The 16,430-nt window shown below is 37.3% G+C and overlaps 2 protein-coding genes across 5 annotated transcripts in view; one reads left to right on the top strand and one right to left on the bottom strand.

The window, feature by feature from the left end:
• Positions 1 to 1,169: 1,169 nt before the first annotated feature.
• On the top strand, positions 1,170 to 4,765 carry LOC111565873 (glucagon-1-like). The gene is made up of 6 exons (XM_023266168.3): positions 1,170 to 1,312; positions 1,394 to 1,491; positions 2,419 to 2,574; positions 3,626 to 3,742; positions 4,138 to 4,281; positions 4,369 to 4,765. Exons 2-6 carry the CDS (start codon positions 1,400 to 1,402, stop codon positions 4,391 to 4,393), a joined length of 534 nt encoding a protein of 177 aa, XP_023121936.1. The 5' UTR covers positions 1,170 to 1,312; positions 1,394 to 1,399; the 3' UTR covers positions 4,394 to 4,765.
• A 2,909-nt stretch (positions 4,766 to 7,674) lies between these two features.
• LOC111565864 (sodium-driven chloride bicarbonate exchanger-like) overlaps positions 7,675 to 16,430 on the bottom strand; it is a 55,293-nt gene continuing 46,537 nt past the window's right edge. For 3 of the 4 annotated variants that reach the window (XM_035946399.2, XM_023266159.3, XM_035946400.2), the window contains 3 exons: positions 15,255 to 15,319; positions 12,887 to 13,000; positions 7,675 to 10,762 (listed from right to left, as the gene is read on the bottom strand). In XM_035946399.2, the coding sequence (XP_035802292.1) occupies positions 10,690 to 10,762; positions 12,887 to 13,000; positions 15,255 to 15,319 (252 nt within the window). In that variant the 3' untranslated portion in view covers positions 7,675 to 10,689. Of the gene's footprint in view, positions 10,763 to 12,554; positions 12,593 to 12,886; positions 13,001 to 15,254; positions 15,320 to 16,430 lie in introns of all 4 variants that reach the window. The other variant, XM_023266155.3, reaches the window with a different exon arrangement.

Below are 16,430 nucleotides of genomic sequence, written 5' to 3' on the forward strand. Positions count from 1 at the left end.
CTCACTGGTTGATTCTCTGATTTTAATCTATCATGTTATATAGCATGTTATTCAGCCCATTTATCACCTGTTTTCAATGTAATTACCATTTTACATTTTTGTTTTACCTATTTATAATCTAAAATAAAACACATACAAGAATTTTCTTGCCAAATTTGGGGGATTTTTTTTTTTTTTTTTTTTAAATAAAATTTTTAAGGGGAAACTTTTAAGGAATTATTAGAATTTCCTTCCTGAAGGCTTTGCAAATTTTAAGAAGTTTTGGGAATTTTTTTGCTGAATTTTTGGATTTTTTTTCAGACAAGGAAACCATATTTTTTGGTGCCCGTAAATGAGGACAACAGGAGGGTTAAAGTACATCCATGATGGAAATACATTGAGGTTCTCTCTGCACAAACTTGAATTTTAGATTGTGACTTTCCACAATACTACAGCTGATGAAATTAATGTATTTACAACACTAAATGATACGGAGGTACACCTGGGGTTTTGGGCCTATGAGCAGTTGTTAATCCTTGGTTCCAAGATGCCAGTAAGTGTAAGCAGAGGCAAGAGAGCCACATTTTTTAGGGTTCATCAGTGCAGCAAGACCATCGGTTTTTCATCCAACACCTGAGAAAGGTCTCTAGAACCTAATGTAAGGGTTGAGGGTTCAGTATCCAATATTACTTCTTGTAATCAATCAACACTATGGGAATTTTTGGAAAATATATCTGAGAAACATTTAGTTTTGTCAGCCTTTACATTGTGGATAAAAATCAATACCATACACGGCATTATCCGACATTTGGGAGCAGCCATGCATTTATTGAACAGCGGCCCCTATAAAACGGAGATAACTGCTAGTGATGAGCAAAAAAATAAAAAAAATAAAAAAAATAAAAAATCACTATTCCCCATCTTTTGAAGCTGATTGGAAAGGATCCACAAATACTGACTCACCACGCAGATATGACAGCCCTCCGTCATGATGACACAGTAGCACATTAAAACATCTACCTGACTTTGTATTTGACAGGATGAGCCGCGGTTGTTTGATCTTAACACCTAAGTACCAGCTGGCATCACGCATGAGCAGCGCCTTTCCTTTGGTGAGCAAACGTTCGGCTCGTTGATTCGGCTGATGCAGCAGGGCCCCGTGTCTAATGGGTTGAAAGTAAACGGTTGACCTGGCAGAGTAGTAAAACTGACCCACCTGAGCCGCTGCGTCGTCCTCTTAAGGTATATAAGGGCTGCCAAGGAAGGAAGGCGGTTAGACGGTGACAAGCAGAGGAACTAACGGCATTGCTGGTTGGAAAAGAAAGAAGAAAAGGTGAGTTGTGTCATGTGTGTAGTGGTGACATTATTTTAGCTTTAGCAAACAGTCTCTTTGCATGTATCTGTGTGTTCACAGGTCACAATGAACAGCATCTACTCCTTGGCTGGCATCCTTCTGGTCCTCAGCTTTGTCCAGAGCAGCTGGCAGGTTCCTCTGAATGATGACAGCTCAAGGTACCATCAGATTGTGAACCGTTATGACGCTGATCAAGTTTAAGTGACCGCAGATTGTTGCTGTTTTTCTGCATTACTCTTATCTTTAGGTCAAGAGCCACAAATTCAAACTAACTGAACATTTTGATCTGAGACAACGTGTATTTATCACTCACAAATGGAGTTCATTGGCTTAAATTTGCTCTTGGGCCCCTACTAAACCCCAAAATACAACTTTAGCTTCATTGTTTTTCCAGTTACTCACACTACATAGGATTGCTATAGAGTGAAATGACAAGCTGATCAATTATTAGTGGGATGATGGCAAATTAATGGCAGGTGAATATTTAGTTTTCTATGAGAGGAACTTTGAGGGTTTTGACATCAGCTCACTTGGGCTTAAGAGAACGATGATTGCCATTTTCACGGTTTTCTGACTCTAAACAGGGATTTATTTAAAAGAAAATAAGTGTCAGGTGTATTGATGATGAAAGTAATAGTTTATTGGAGGCCCTCTACAGCTGACAGTGTACTTAAGTGATGTGAATTTCCAACAAATCTGTCTTTAATCGATTTATGTGGATAGAAATGATAAAAATCTGGCTTGGCTTTACCTCTCTCATTAAAACGCTGCAATGTTTTAAAAAGTACAACATCACGGAGGAATAAATGACCAGTTGTATGACATTGTTACTGATACTGATCAAGAAATATTTAAACGTGTTCTTGTGAAAGGTTGAGATTAATTTTTAGGGGCGACAAAATGAGAGATTTACTTGATTTATTGTGGAAGACAGTGCCATTTGATATAAGATCTGAGTTCCACATGTTCTACCCACATGGTGACTTGTGAATTATAGACCAAAAACAAAATGCGACACTATTTTTTTTGTAAGGTTTTTCAAAGGCCAGATGTAAATCCTACCTGTGTCCTTCTTCTCATTACAGTCTTGAGGCAGACGACACATTAGCTGACGAGCCCAGGGAGCTGTCAAACGCGAAAAGACACTCGGAAGGAACTTTCTCGAACGACTACAGCAAATATCTGGAGGACAGGAAGGCTCAGGACTTTGTTCGGTGGCTGATGAACAACAAGAGGAGTGGGTCAGTGTGGTGTCACACATGAAGGGATCCTTAAAATCAGAAAATTACAGCAACCATGGCTCGTTTATGATTGAATTCTTCAGGTTAGAGATCTTTAAGTGTACAAAACGCAAAATGCTTAAGGTATCAGCAGTGATTGGTTGTGCAAAACATGTCCACAATGTACGACATTATCAGCTCGTAAGCAGCATTTTACCACTTTGGTTCCAGTTGAACTTTTATACATAGTTTGGTTCCACAACCACCGTTCAGGCCCCTCCAAAGGGTCACCTGGAGGTCCTGAAATGTCCTCTTGTGAAATATTGGATAATCCTCTTTGGGTTTCAAGCCCTTTATCCCACAGACATCTGAAATTTCCAAACTGTACAATAGTTTGACAAGTTAGTCGTAACTTGAGCTGTGAAACAAATGCAGATGCACCATGAAAAGAGAGTTGACTGATATGTTAACCCGCAAAATTGACCCGTTTTAAAGTTTGAAAATGTGGGAAAAATATATATTTCCACAGTGAAACTTCTGATGTCCACATTTTCAACATTTTTGGGAAATTTCTGAACATTTTTTGGTGGAAAAAAAGAAACGTTAAAAATCTTTCTTTAGAACATCCACAAAAAAATCAACCAAAATCCAGCGAATTTCAATGGATTTTGGTTGATTTTTATGTGAATGTTCTTAAAGAAAATATTAGAAGTTTTACTGATATATATGGAATCACTTTAGATATTTTTAGGATTTTTTTTGGAAGATTTTTACTCATTTTTAAAAAATATTTACAAGAATTTTCTTGCCAAATTTTGGGGATTTTTTAAAAATAAAACTTTTAAGGGAAACTTTTAAGGAATTATTGGAATTTTCTTCCTGAAGGTTTTGCAAATTTTCAGACATTTGAGGAATTTTTTGCTGAATTTTTGGATGTTTTTCAGACAAGGAAACAGTATTTTTTGGTGCCTGTAAAAGAGGACAACAGGAGGGTTAAACATTCAGTAAATACATGAACAAACATTCTGGAATAATCCATCTGTCCTCACTGACTCTGCTTGTGTGTTTTCAGTGCTGTAGAAAAGCGCCACGCCGACGGCACCTTCACCAGCGATGTCAGCTCCTACCTCACGGACCAGGCAATCAAAGACTTCGTTGCCAGGCTCAAGTCTGGACAAGTCCGAAGAGAGTAGGCTGTCCCTCCTTGCCTCTCCTCCTCCTCCTCCTAAAATGGCCAACCTGTGTCTGATTCCACCGTGACGACAAGACAAAGAGATCTTGAGCTAATCGACTGCTTCTTGTTGCTTCTTCACACTTTTTTCCCCTCTTCTTTTGCTTTTTTTCTCGATGTTCCTTGTGCTTGTGCTAAAATAAATCACCTGAACGTTTCCACTGAGTTGATTGATGCGTTACTGTACTGTGTGGTGAGACACAAAACACACAAGCAATCATGAAAAAACAATCTCTTCACTTATGAACAACCTTAGTTAAAACTGATGTGGTCTAAAACATTAGAGCTCAGATGGCGGGTTAGCTGACCCTTACTGGGCAGTGTTTACATTGTGTGCCTGTGTACATACTCAGATCTGAAATGGACAGGCGGGGTGAGGCGTTCAGCAGGAGGCACGTAGATGGAAGCTTCACCAGCGATGTGAACAAGGTGCTGGACTCTATGGCTGCCAAGGAATATTTACTCTGGGTCATGACCTCCAAGCCTTCAGGGGAAAGGTAACACTGAGTCAACACAGCTGATCTGATACATGCTAGAGGCTACAAATCTGTTCTTATGGGATTGTGATTTTCTTTCTTTTGCAGTAAGAAAAGACAACAGGACCAGTGAGAGCCTCAGGGACTCCCTCTGTGTGCTGCACACTAAAGCCATATACAGGAGGAACAGGAAGCCATACTGCTTTGCATGCTGTAATGTTGTCGACGTTATCTATTTAATTTTGTAAGTTTTTTACTTCATTGTGAATGTAATGCAAAGATACAAAGCTACTACTCTTCCACAGATTGTATGGTGCACCAGAGATGATATGAAATTGAAGGCATGTTATTTTCTACAAATTTAAATTATTTTCTATATTTTTAAGGGGAAAAAATGAACACAAAAAAGTTTAATCTCAGGTAGGCCTATAGAAAGCACATGCAGTGTAGTTGATTGTCATTGTATGTTATTGTGCTCTGCAAAATAAAGTTTTCATTCACTGTGTGCTTGTTGCATCAGCCTTATTTTATAATACAGACTTAATTCAAAGTGGCAGCACTGATACGTAATGGAGGATGTATATACACGTTCAAAAGTTTGTGGTCACTTAGAAATGTCCATATTTTTGAAAGAAAAGCATTTTTTTCAATGAAGATGACATTAAATGAATGATAAATCCAGTGTAGACATTGTTAATGTGGTAAATGACTATTCTAGCTGGAAATGTTTAATGGAATATCTCCATAGGGCTACAGAGGGACATTTCCAGCAACCATCACTCCTGTGTTCTAATGCTACATTGTGTTAGCTGATGGTGTTGAAAGGCTCATTGATGATTAGCAAACCCTTGTGCAGTTCTGTTAGCACATGGATAAAAGTGGGAGTTTTCATGGAAAACATGGGTGACCCCAAACTTTAGAACGGTAGTGTACATCCATTGAGTAAAAGTGCAGCCACACTGCTTGGAAAACGTTACTCAAGTAAAAGTTCTTAAATGTAATCAGACAAATGTAGTTAAAACAATCAAAACTAAAAATATTCATTGCAAAAGCAAGTCCCCGGGCACTGCAACATGAGATTATTATTATTATGCAGCCACCTTTTCTTTGAATACCTATTTCATCGTAAAAACAGCTGCAACAAATGATGATTTTTCATTATGGATGAATTTGATGATTATGTCCTTAATTGAATGACTAATAATTTGTTTTGTAACAAGTCCATCCACAGTAAAACAAAACTAGATACCTCTTTTTGGTCCTTAACAACATCCTGCAGACCTGTCATTAAAAGGAAGCTGAAAAAGTCTCTTGGATGAGAGGTGAAACGTCTTTAAGAACCAAAAAAGAGAAATAGATTTTTCCTCAAGCTCTTAGTCAACCAGAACCTCAGGCGATGCCTCCTATGTGTCTGTTTAGTCTGAGCAAAAGTCCAAACCATAAAAAGATTTTTAAAATTATGTCATTGAAAAGGAAAAGAAGCAAATTCCAAAGACAGAAACTGGAACCATGAAATTTGAGCATTTTTACATGGAAAATGGAATTGAGTTACTTGATCTGTTTGACCTGAATTTGTGTATAATGTGTCTAATAATATATAATCTTATTTAAGGGTCATTCCACAATTGGAGGACCTTTTACGTCCCACTCATCAAATTTCAAACAATCCATAGTTGTTTAAATGTACTTGTCCTGAGACCAAACTAAGAGAAAAGAATGTTTGAAAATCTTTTTAAAATACCAAATAAGTCTGGAGCTCCCCTTAAAATGACGTTTTTCTCTTGTCCCACCCCCCTGATGACCAAATAAAACAGTTAAAATTAAATTTAAATCTCCGTTTTTTTGTACTATTGTTTTCATTGACATCTCTTGTAATTGTGGAACATTTTTGTAATCAACATATTTTAGATACTAATTATTATGCATGGAACGTGTGTCCCACAACAACCCTGTTGATGACGTTTGTCGTTTTCTGTTTTGTTTTTGCTGTTTTGTCTCATTTTAGTCGTTTTCTCCCTTGTTTTTGTTGTTTTCTGTCTTGTTCATGTCATTTTCTTTCTCATTTTTGTCGTTTTACATCTCATTTTTGTCATTTTCTGTCTTGTTTTTGTCAGTTTGTTTCATTTTTGTCATTTTCTGTCTTGTTTTTGTCATGTTGTCTCATTTTTGTCATTTTATGTCTTGAGTTGTGTCGATTTTGCCGTTTTGTTTTTGTCATGTTCTCTCATTTTTGTCATTTTATGTCTAGCTTTTGTTGTTTTATGTCGTGTTTGTTGTTTCCTGTCTCGTTTTTCATTGTCTCGTTTTTGTCCTTTTCTGTCTCATTTTTGTCATTTTCTGTCATATTCGTTGTTTTATGTCTTGTTTTTGTCATTTTCTGTCTCATTTTTGTCGTTTTGTTTATGTCGTTTTGTGTCTTTAGTCATTTTATGTCTCGTTTTTGTCGTTTTGTGTTGTTTTTGTCGTTTACATCATCAGTTTCCTAAAGAATGGGTAGTGCAAAGCTATGTCCTCTCTTCTATTTTTCATATTTTCATCCCATTGTCAGCCTTGATTGAATGTCTCACTCTACCTCATATTATCAGGATCAGACTAATTCTTTGGACTGTTTTCCATCATTCAGTTTTTCCTCTTGGTCAGCAGTAACAGCAGCTAAATATCTAGCTTCTACTGCTGAGAAAAAGATAGCATTAGCATGGATTAGCAACCCTGTTACTGTGATTATAGTAGGGTTAGCAAACAACACAGAAAACATGGAATAAAAATGCTACCATTGATGTGTAAGCTGAGCCAATCAAGCCTTTGATAGTTTATTACCTATTATTGATGAATATGGAGCAGAAAACTGTAAAATAGAAGGTTTATTTTATAAAAATATTGAAGCCCAAATGCCCTCCAATTTTGGAATGACCCATAAGCTCATCATATATTTCATACTCATGTCAAAATCGTATTTCATAAAGAAACTAAAGTCGTCTAATGAGTATAAGTGGAGTAAAAACTGCATTCTCGAAGTATGAAATGTGCTACAAAAATACTTGGGAGCATGTATGCAGTTAGATTCGCCCACAGGTAAATGTATATCAATTATAAAATACCAAGATAAAGTCAGTGTGGGGTAGCTGAAGGTCTTAACTGAGGTCATATTTACTGAAACAGAGCTGCAGCCTGGGGTGGTGAAGGGTGCTTTCTACTCTCCATCCGTCATGAAGCCAAAGACTCGGAGCTCCGGAGGTCGAAGGTAGAGGACAGGAAGTCACTGGACTTGGGAAAAGGCTGTGCAGAGTTACTCTGAGGCAATACAACACAGTATTATACTGAAAACACACTGAAATGTCCTTGAGGTACTGCTCACCAGCTGACCTCTGACCTCCCTGAGGACACTGAGAGGAAAAAAAATAAAGCACAGCATCATTTCAGCAGTTTAATATCTTTATTTATGCTCTCTCTCTCTCTCTCACTTTCATTCTCCTGAAACAAATCACAATTGAACAACAGGTCCAAACTGATGAGTTTTCTATACAGGTGATTTAAAATATTAAACCGTAAAGTGTACAGCTATTACTACCAAATTTAAGGCAGAATTCCACACAGAAGTGGTCAAATTATTTGATATTGATATAATTTTGACCCATAATTAATTTCTCTAATCAACTAAGAACCATCAATTCGACAATGGGGAAAAGAACATCTACAACAAAAACCTGAATTCAACACCTACTCATGTTAGTAATATATTAGTAACATTTTACATGAATAAAATATACTATGTATTATACATTGTTAAGACTCTTTACCGTTTATTACATGTTGCCCTTCCCAGAAAAAAGGTATTATTGCATCTCTAGAAGTAACCATGATCCTGCAGCAAGACAGTCGAGGCTGTTTCACCCTTTATGCAGGTGTTTTTTTTTCAACAACAAAAAAAAAATTAGCTTCAGATGCTAACACACCGTGGGTCATTTGGAGAGGAGATCACATGTCCATGGATGACACTTACTGACGAGATGACGGAGAGTACGCACGTGGAAAACACGGAGCCTTCTGTACAGTCACCCAAGAGTTCAGCATTTTACAAATTTGAGGAGTTTCTGAAAAAGCCAAGGCCAAGCAGCCAGAGATGCCTAGAGTTCCTGAACTACGCTGCCATGCTAGTTTGAAAATGAAGTAATTTTCCAAAAAGCTGCCCCAACGGCCCCCCCGAAAAAAATATTTTAATCAAAAGAAATACTGGGAAAATAAGATTCGTTTCTCTCTTTGCAAGATATGTCTCTTGTATCTGTGCGATACATATGAAGCAAGCAAGAAATATTAAGTTTTACACTTTTGCTTTCATATGAATTAAAAGAACGAACATACAAAGTGCTAATTAGTGAATTTTTAGTGTTTATTTTAATTTACTGTTGACTAGAATCGGGCTTGCTGTTTCACTTCAGTCCATGTGCTAAGCTAAGCTAAGCTAACCAGCTGCTGGCTTTAGGTCAGGGGTGTCAAACATGCGGCCCATGGGCCAAAACCGGGCCGCCAGAGGGTCCAATCCGGCCCTCAAAGTGTAAAAATTCCAGAGAAGACATTAACTGTAGATTATAAATTTGTAAAACTATAAATTCAGAATAATTTCTAGACCATGACAAGTTTTTTTTGATCATAAAGTAAAATATTATATTGTTCATTGTTCTTTTGTCATTATGGGTCTCATTTTTGTAATATTTTGTCTTGTTTTTGTTGTTTTTTTGTCTGATGTCATTTGTCTTATGTTGTTGTTGTTTTGTGCTTCCTTTTTGTCTCGTTTGTGTTGTTGGTCTATTTTTTTTTGTTGTTTTGTCGTTTTTGTCCTTTTTTCTCGTTTGTGTCATTTGTGTAATTTTTTGTCTTGTTTTTGTCGTTTGTCCATTTTTTGTTGCTTTGTTACTTTTTTGTCTAATTGTTTGTCTGTTCTTTTGCTTTGTGTCATTTGTCAAATTTTTTTGTCATTTTGTGTCTCATTTTTGTCATTTTGTGTCTCATTTTTGTCATATTTTGTCTTGTTTTTTGTCTGATTTTTGTCATTTGTCTCATGTTGTCGTTTTTGTGTTTCCTTTTTGTCTCACTTGTGTTTTTTGTCTTGTGTCATTTTGTGTTTTGCTTTATTCGTTATTCTGTGCATCATTTGCGTCGTTTTGTGTTTTTGTGTCTCGCTCGTGTCTTCTACTTTTTTGTTGTTTTGTTTATTGCTTTTGTCATTTTTTGTCTTGTTTGTGTCATTTGTCCATTTTTTTGTCGATTTGTAAGTTTTTTGTCAAATTTTTTGTCTCTTTGTTGTTTTGTTTCGTGTCGTTTGTCTCATTTTTTGACGTTTTATTTCTCATTTTTGTAATATATTTTATGTGAATGTTTAACTGAGGCATAATTTTGCTGAAATTCAATTTATTTTTCTTCAGAAATTTCAGGTTGTTTTGTAAAAAGATAATTCCTTAATGTGAACATTTTCAGAATGAACTTTTTTGCACTAAAACAAAGGAAAAAATTGGAGTTGTGGTTATTTAAAGGTTATTATGCTGTGATTTTACTGGCCACTTGAGATCAAATTGGGCTGAATGTGGAACCTGAACTAAGATGAGTTTGACACCCCTGCTGTAGGTTCCTATTTAGAGCACAGACGTGACATTGGTGTCTCCTCATCAAATTCTCAGCAACAAAGCAAATGTTCTTATTTCCCACAAAGTCAAAGCATTTCTTTAACTCGATGGGGAAACGCTTCACTAGAAGAGACACATTAATGTGTAAAACAGCAAAGGAGAAGACTGTGGAGTGAAATGAGTGGTCACTGTCACACAAGCATTTACATATACCGAATATAGAAAACGTATATTTGTTACGTTCAAAAATTTACTAGATTCGCTATATAGCCAACTCTTTAAGATACCAGTGAAATATACCAGTGAAATAGATTAGTAGTGGCAAATATCTACTCTTTTAGTTTTCTGTTGTGATGCGTGCTAAATTCAACAGCGGCATTAAATGACCCACACAAAATCCACGCATTTGCTGTTTGCTGTGGCAGGTTTTTAAAAGGACAACTCGCGATCGTTGTTGGAAAAATATAAAAACATACAAAATACAAATAAAGTTTAAAAATCGTTCAAAATTTTTACTGGATTGGCCCATCGACACAGTGGTTACTGCGGGTGTCATATAATTCTGGCTTCCTTCTACTGCTGGTATCACCAAACACTGATATACATAGAAAAAAGAACACCGACGTGTCTCGCTTTCCTCTACTGTTTCTAACAAATGTTGCTTTGTTTTACACAACTTGCACACAGACCTACATGACGAAAAAACACAGTGTAGCACAGTACAAAGGTGGTTGAGTGTGGCACGGTATAGTTGTTTTTTGTTTTTTTGACCTACTGATTGACAGCACAGTGGCTCCACCAGTATGTGTCATCACAAACTTGTCTCCCTGTCCAAGCTCTTCTCATGTCTCCGTCGCTTGTGTCGCTTCTCGCCTCTGGGACAACTGCGCAGACAAAAGGAGAATAAATCAAACTTAATATAGAAACAGGAAAAAAAAACATACACACTGATGCTTACTGCCATGCACCCATGCAAGTCTGTGTCATCTGATTGTCAGATAATCACAATAACGTTTTACTTCACAAGCACTGTCTCATTTAGCAGAAACCCTATGGCAGAGGTGTCAAACATGCGGCCTGCGGGCCAAAATCGGTCCATCAGAGGGTCCAATTCGGCCCTCAAAGTGTAAAAATTACAGAGAAGACATTAACTGCAGATTGTAAATTAGTAAAACTATAAATTTAAAATAATTTCTAGACCAGGACAAGTTGTTTTGATCATAAAGCAAAATATTAGATTGTTCTTTTGTCATTTTGTGTCTCGTTTTTGTAATATTTTGTCTTCTTTTTGTTGTTTTTTTGTCTTTTTCTGTCTGAATTTTATCGTTTGTCTCATGTTTTTGTCGTTTTGTGTTTCCTTTTTGTCTCACTTGTGTTTTTGGTCTCATTTCTGACATTTTTTGTTTGCCTTTATTCATTGTTTTGTGTATGATTTTTGTTGTTTTGTTTCACACTTTCGTCACTTTATGTCTCATTTGTGTCATTTGTGTCATTTTTTGTCATTTTGTGTCTCGTTTTTGTAATATTTTGTCTTTTTTGTTTTTTGTCTTACTTTTGTTGTTTGTCTTATGTTTTTGTTGTTTTCTGTTTCCTGTTAGTCTCGCTTGTAATTTTTGTCTTATTTTTGTCATTTTGAGTTTCGCTTATGTCACTTTGTGTCTCCTTTTTGTAAAATTTTGTCTTGCTTTTGTTGTTTTTTGTCTTTTTTTGTCTGACTTTTGTCATTTGTCTCATGTTTTTGTCATTTTGTGTTTCCTTATTGTTTTGTTTGTGTTTTTTGTCTTATTTTTGTCATTTTGTGTTTCGCTTTGTTTGTTCTTTTTGTCTCATTTTGTTGTTTTTTTTGTCTCGCTTGTGTGGTTTGTCCATTTGTCGTCTTGTTTCTCGCTTTGATCATTTTTGGCCTAGTTTGTGTCATTTTTTGTCTCGTTTCTTGTCGTCTGTCCACTTTTTTTGCGCTTTGTAACTTTTTGTCTAATTTTTTGTCTTTTTTTTGTTTCGTGTCATTTGTCTCATTCTTTTGTCATTTTGTTTCTTGCTTTTGTCGTTGTATGTCTCATTTTTGTCTTAAGGTTTCAGATAGCTGTGACTAAACATTGTGTTCCTTTGTAGACACGCTGTCATCAGGAAGTTGTAATGTGGAAATGATAAACTGAAGAATAATGTTGTTGAAATTGAATTTTTTTTTTTTTTTTAAACAAATTTCAGTTTCTTCATAATGTTTTGTAAAAAAAAGACAATTCCTTAAATGTGAGCGTTTTCAGAAAGTACTTTTTTGCACGAAAACAAAGGAAATATTTAGAGTTGTTGTTATGTATTGGTTCTTATTTTGTGATTTCACTGGTCCAGCCCACTTGAGTTCAAATTGGGCTGAATGTGGAACCTGAACTAAGATGAGTTTGACACCCCTGCCCTACGGGATAGCCAAATTTTACAGCATGCGAAGGCCACATTTAGCATTATGAAATATGTCTTTGAATGAACATGCACATCCAGATCATGCTGTGTTGTCAATCCGTTTGTAACTGATTCATCACTTTATTCATGGAGTCAGGTCCCATCAACCAAATCACAACATGCAGCACAGGCCGACGTCATTTTCAGCGCGCAACAGCTAGCAGCAAACACACAGGACGAGAATGTCCATGCTGAAAGGAAGTGCTGGGAACAGCTTACCTTTGGGATATCAGCTTCTGAGAGGTTAGGAAGGGGAGCTTAGGGGTGGGATGGAGCGAGAGAGGCAGGCAGGAGATACTATGTTAGTCTACTCAGCGGGAAACCTGCGAGGGCAGGGCTGCTCTTCAATAAACATACTAGCTCTTGAGTTTCCTGGAAAAATGTAAAGTAAATGTACCATAATATTTCAATAATAAACACCCGCCACTGCTGCTTTAACACCCTTTTGAAATTGAGTTTCGATGCTGCAGAAACACACTTAAGATCTGGAATCAGTATGTAAAGCGTTGTTTGGGATACTGATACCTGAGTAATGTGGATGTGAGGCTCACCTTTTAGCGCTTGGTTCCTTTTTAATGCTCTCAGCAGGGTTGACACTCTTCCAAACGTTCCCGAAAGATCCTTTGGACATTTCGTCAGTGATATTCACTGTGGCTGGGTCACTCCTTCAGACACACAATACAGAGAAAAGAGCATTATTTAACGGTTGTATGAAGATGAGTATGAGTACACGGGTCTGTATCTGGCATAAGAAATACTGACAAACTTATATTAGTGTACAGTAAAATAACTAAATATCAATTTCAGTTGTGTGTAAGCTGGAGTTGGGCTCAAAATTCTTAATTGATAGTGACAGCGGAAGCTATACCCACAGGGTGGAGCAAAATATCTGAGATGGCATTAATTCTGTAAACAGCTAAATATCACTCAAAAGTATTACTGGTTTCTTTAATGACAGTCCAGCAGAGAATCCAACCATTAAAATAAGGTCCTTTAATAATGGAAAAATATTAAATATATTTCACGAGAAACAGAAAGAATCCCTAAAAAGCAAAATACCACACATTCTATCATTATCAGACCAATACAGTGCTTTAATCAGTAATTCAAACAAGGGCGACATGATTTTCTGACCTTCTACTTTATAAGTACTGTATTATCCTTTTTACAGAAAGCGATGCCAATACTATCAGATGTTGTTTTACTTCTGATTTCTTTCACTTCTTTACAAAAATCTCTCCACAACTATATCAACAGACAGCTGACACCTTGTGGATTCATTTCATTCTGTTTCAGCTTAAATCTAAAGTTGTAGTTTGCATATTGCTCTTTAGAGTAGAGTCCAGTTGTTTTTGTGCTACTTTCAAACATTTAGTGTAAAACAGTGCCACAGATTTTACAAAGCATTCATCAGAAGGGACTACACCCATGTGCAATATCACTTAAATGTCACATAATTCAAAACTTTCTCACCTTACAGTAACTGCACTACCTATAAACTACCAGAGACTACTTCCTCTTTTCAATTAATCAGAAAATTTGGAAAAACTAAATTGAAACGAAGTGGAGCCAAAAGTGAATTTACCCGTGATTAATGGTTCACAAGTTAGAAAACTTGTGATCAGTGAAACAAAACTGAAGGTAACTGATTTCCAAACGGCCCAGTTGCCTAAGAAAGCACTTGTAAGCTCCCCAGTACAAAACTAGGAGAAGAAATTTGGCTAAAAGACATGAAAAGAAGTTTGGAGCGCACTCTTTCATCAAATGAGACCAAGTGAAAGCTGTGGCTCAGATGGCATCCAGCATGTTTGGTGTGAAATTGCCAAGGACTACCACAGTGAGATGAGAGTATGATGATATGTGCACCATGAATGCCTGTGGATATACCAAAATACTGGCTAACAATGTGACTCGCAGTCTGCAGAAGTTTGGCAGAAGATGACAATTTCACCATGAATTTTCTAAAGAAAAAACTGAAACCTATGATCAGTGTATTGACGAGTATTTCGCCTGACTTGAATACACCTGTGGGGTGTTTCATAGAGCAAAGTAGGCAACACAACCCCTGCAGCTGAAAAAATATCCACTGTAGAATGGCAGAACATCTCCCCAAAAATGTGCAACCGTACTGCACTCCTCCATGCTGAGGAGAACCGAGTCGATCATCAAAAGTGAGAGGTGTGAAGATTGCAACAGATACAGTTCTAACCAACTGGATGTTGTCACTTCCACTTCATTATTGGAAAGACAGCACCTTCTCCCTTCACTGGAAATCCACAAAGACTCCTTCCAGCATTCAAAGCTCAGGGATGTTTTGTCTTTCTTAAAATACAAAAGATTAGATATTCTTGGAGAGTTGTTCCCTCTAACTTCTGTAGTAAATGGTAGCCTTTCTTAACTTTCTTCAAATCACTTCCATTCTTTTTTCAATTTTATTTTGTTTATTTTTGAAAATAATATATTTAATTTTACTCATTCATTTGTTTTCTATGTATGATTTTTATGTAGTTTTGCTCCCATTTTGTATACTGTGTTAAAAAAAAATCTATGCTCTGATTTTTTTGTGTGTGATGCAGAAAACAGGAACGATGACATTTAACAGTTTGTCAAATTTTCATTTCTGAAATGTTAACTTTCTGTCTTTGATGTGCTATATTTTTCAATAAAAATATAAAAAAATAAAAAATGACTACGTACTCGTTGCAATATAATGTATTTTTAGCCTCAAAACATGTTGAACTACATCGCATATTTTGTACTTAGCCACCCTGTTCTTCAGTAAATACAGTTTGACTGTTTAATACCTAAAAAAAGGGGGCATATTTTGTTTTAGTAAGTGACATTTCATCTCCTGTTGAAGATTTATTTTGCAGGTAGAACATCCCACACAGAATATAAATATAAATCTAAATTACTTACTTGTAGTGTCCCTCTAGTGGCACTTGTACAATGCCTTCCTCCTCTGCAATAATACTGTGTTCCTCCTGAGGAAGATAAGATAAGATAAAGTTCTTTATTTCTCCCCACTCCAGGGGAAATTTACATTGTTACAGCAGCTTTATTTACAATATATACAAGGGTGGCAAAATTTTTTAACAGAAAAAATAAAAATAAAAATAAGTTTAAAAGTGCAGAGATGTGCAGTGCAAGAATGTCAGTGCAAATTTTATGGTTTGGGGTGGTAATGATGTAGTCCAGTTTATGTTAACATCAGCCAGTGATGCTGATGTTGTAAAGTCTTATAGCAGATGGGATGAAGGACCTGCGATAGCGCTCTTTCTTGCAGGGTGGATGTCTCAGTCTGCTGCTGAAGGAGCTGCTTAAAGACCCCACAGTGTCATGCAGTGGGTGAGAGGGATTGTCCATGATGGATGTGAGCTTTGACAACATCCTCCTCTCACCCACCTCCTCTATGGAGTCCAGGGAACAGTCCAGGACAGAACCGGCCCTCCTGACCAGTCTGTTTAGTCTCTTTCTGTCCCTTTCAGTGCTCCCTGCTCCCCAGCAGACCACTGCATAGAAGATAGCAGACGCTACCACAGAGTCGTAGAATGTCCTAAGCAGAGTCCTGCACACTCCAAAGGACCTCAGTCTCCTCAGCAGGTGGAGACGACTTTGGCCCTTCTTGTACAGGACCTCTGTATTGTGTGTCCAGTCCAGTTTATTATTGAGGTGAACACCCAGGTATTTGTATGTGTCCACCATGTCAATGTCCAAACCCTGGATGTTCACCGGTGCAGTCCGGGGTGTCCTCCTCCTGCGGAAGTCCACGATCATCTCCTTCGTCTTACTGGCGTTGAGCTGCAGATGGTTTCGCTCACACCAGTCCACAAAGTCAGAGATGACCATCCTGTACTCCCGCTCGTCCCCTTCAGATACACACCCAACAATGGCTGTATCATCGGAGAACTTCTGGAGGTGACAGCTCCCAGAGTTGTAGTGGAAGTCCGATGTGTACAGGGTGAAGAGAAAGGGGGAGAGCACTGTCCCCTGTGGGGCCCCCATGCTGCTGACTACCACATCAGACACACAGTCCTGAAGCCTCACGTACTGTGGTCTGTTGGTGAGGTAGTCGATGGTCCAAGCAGCCAGGTG

The sequence above is a fragment of the Amphiprion ocellaris genome, chromosome 24 (assembly GCF_022539595.1).
Source record: "Amphiprion ocellaris isolate individual 3 ecotype Okinawa chromosome 24, ASM2253959v1, whole genome shotgun sequence".
Classification (NCBI taxonomy): Eukaryota; Metazoa; Chordata; class Actinopteri; family Pomacentridae; genus Amphiprion; species Amphiprion ocellaris.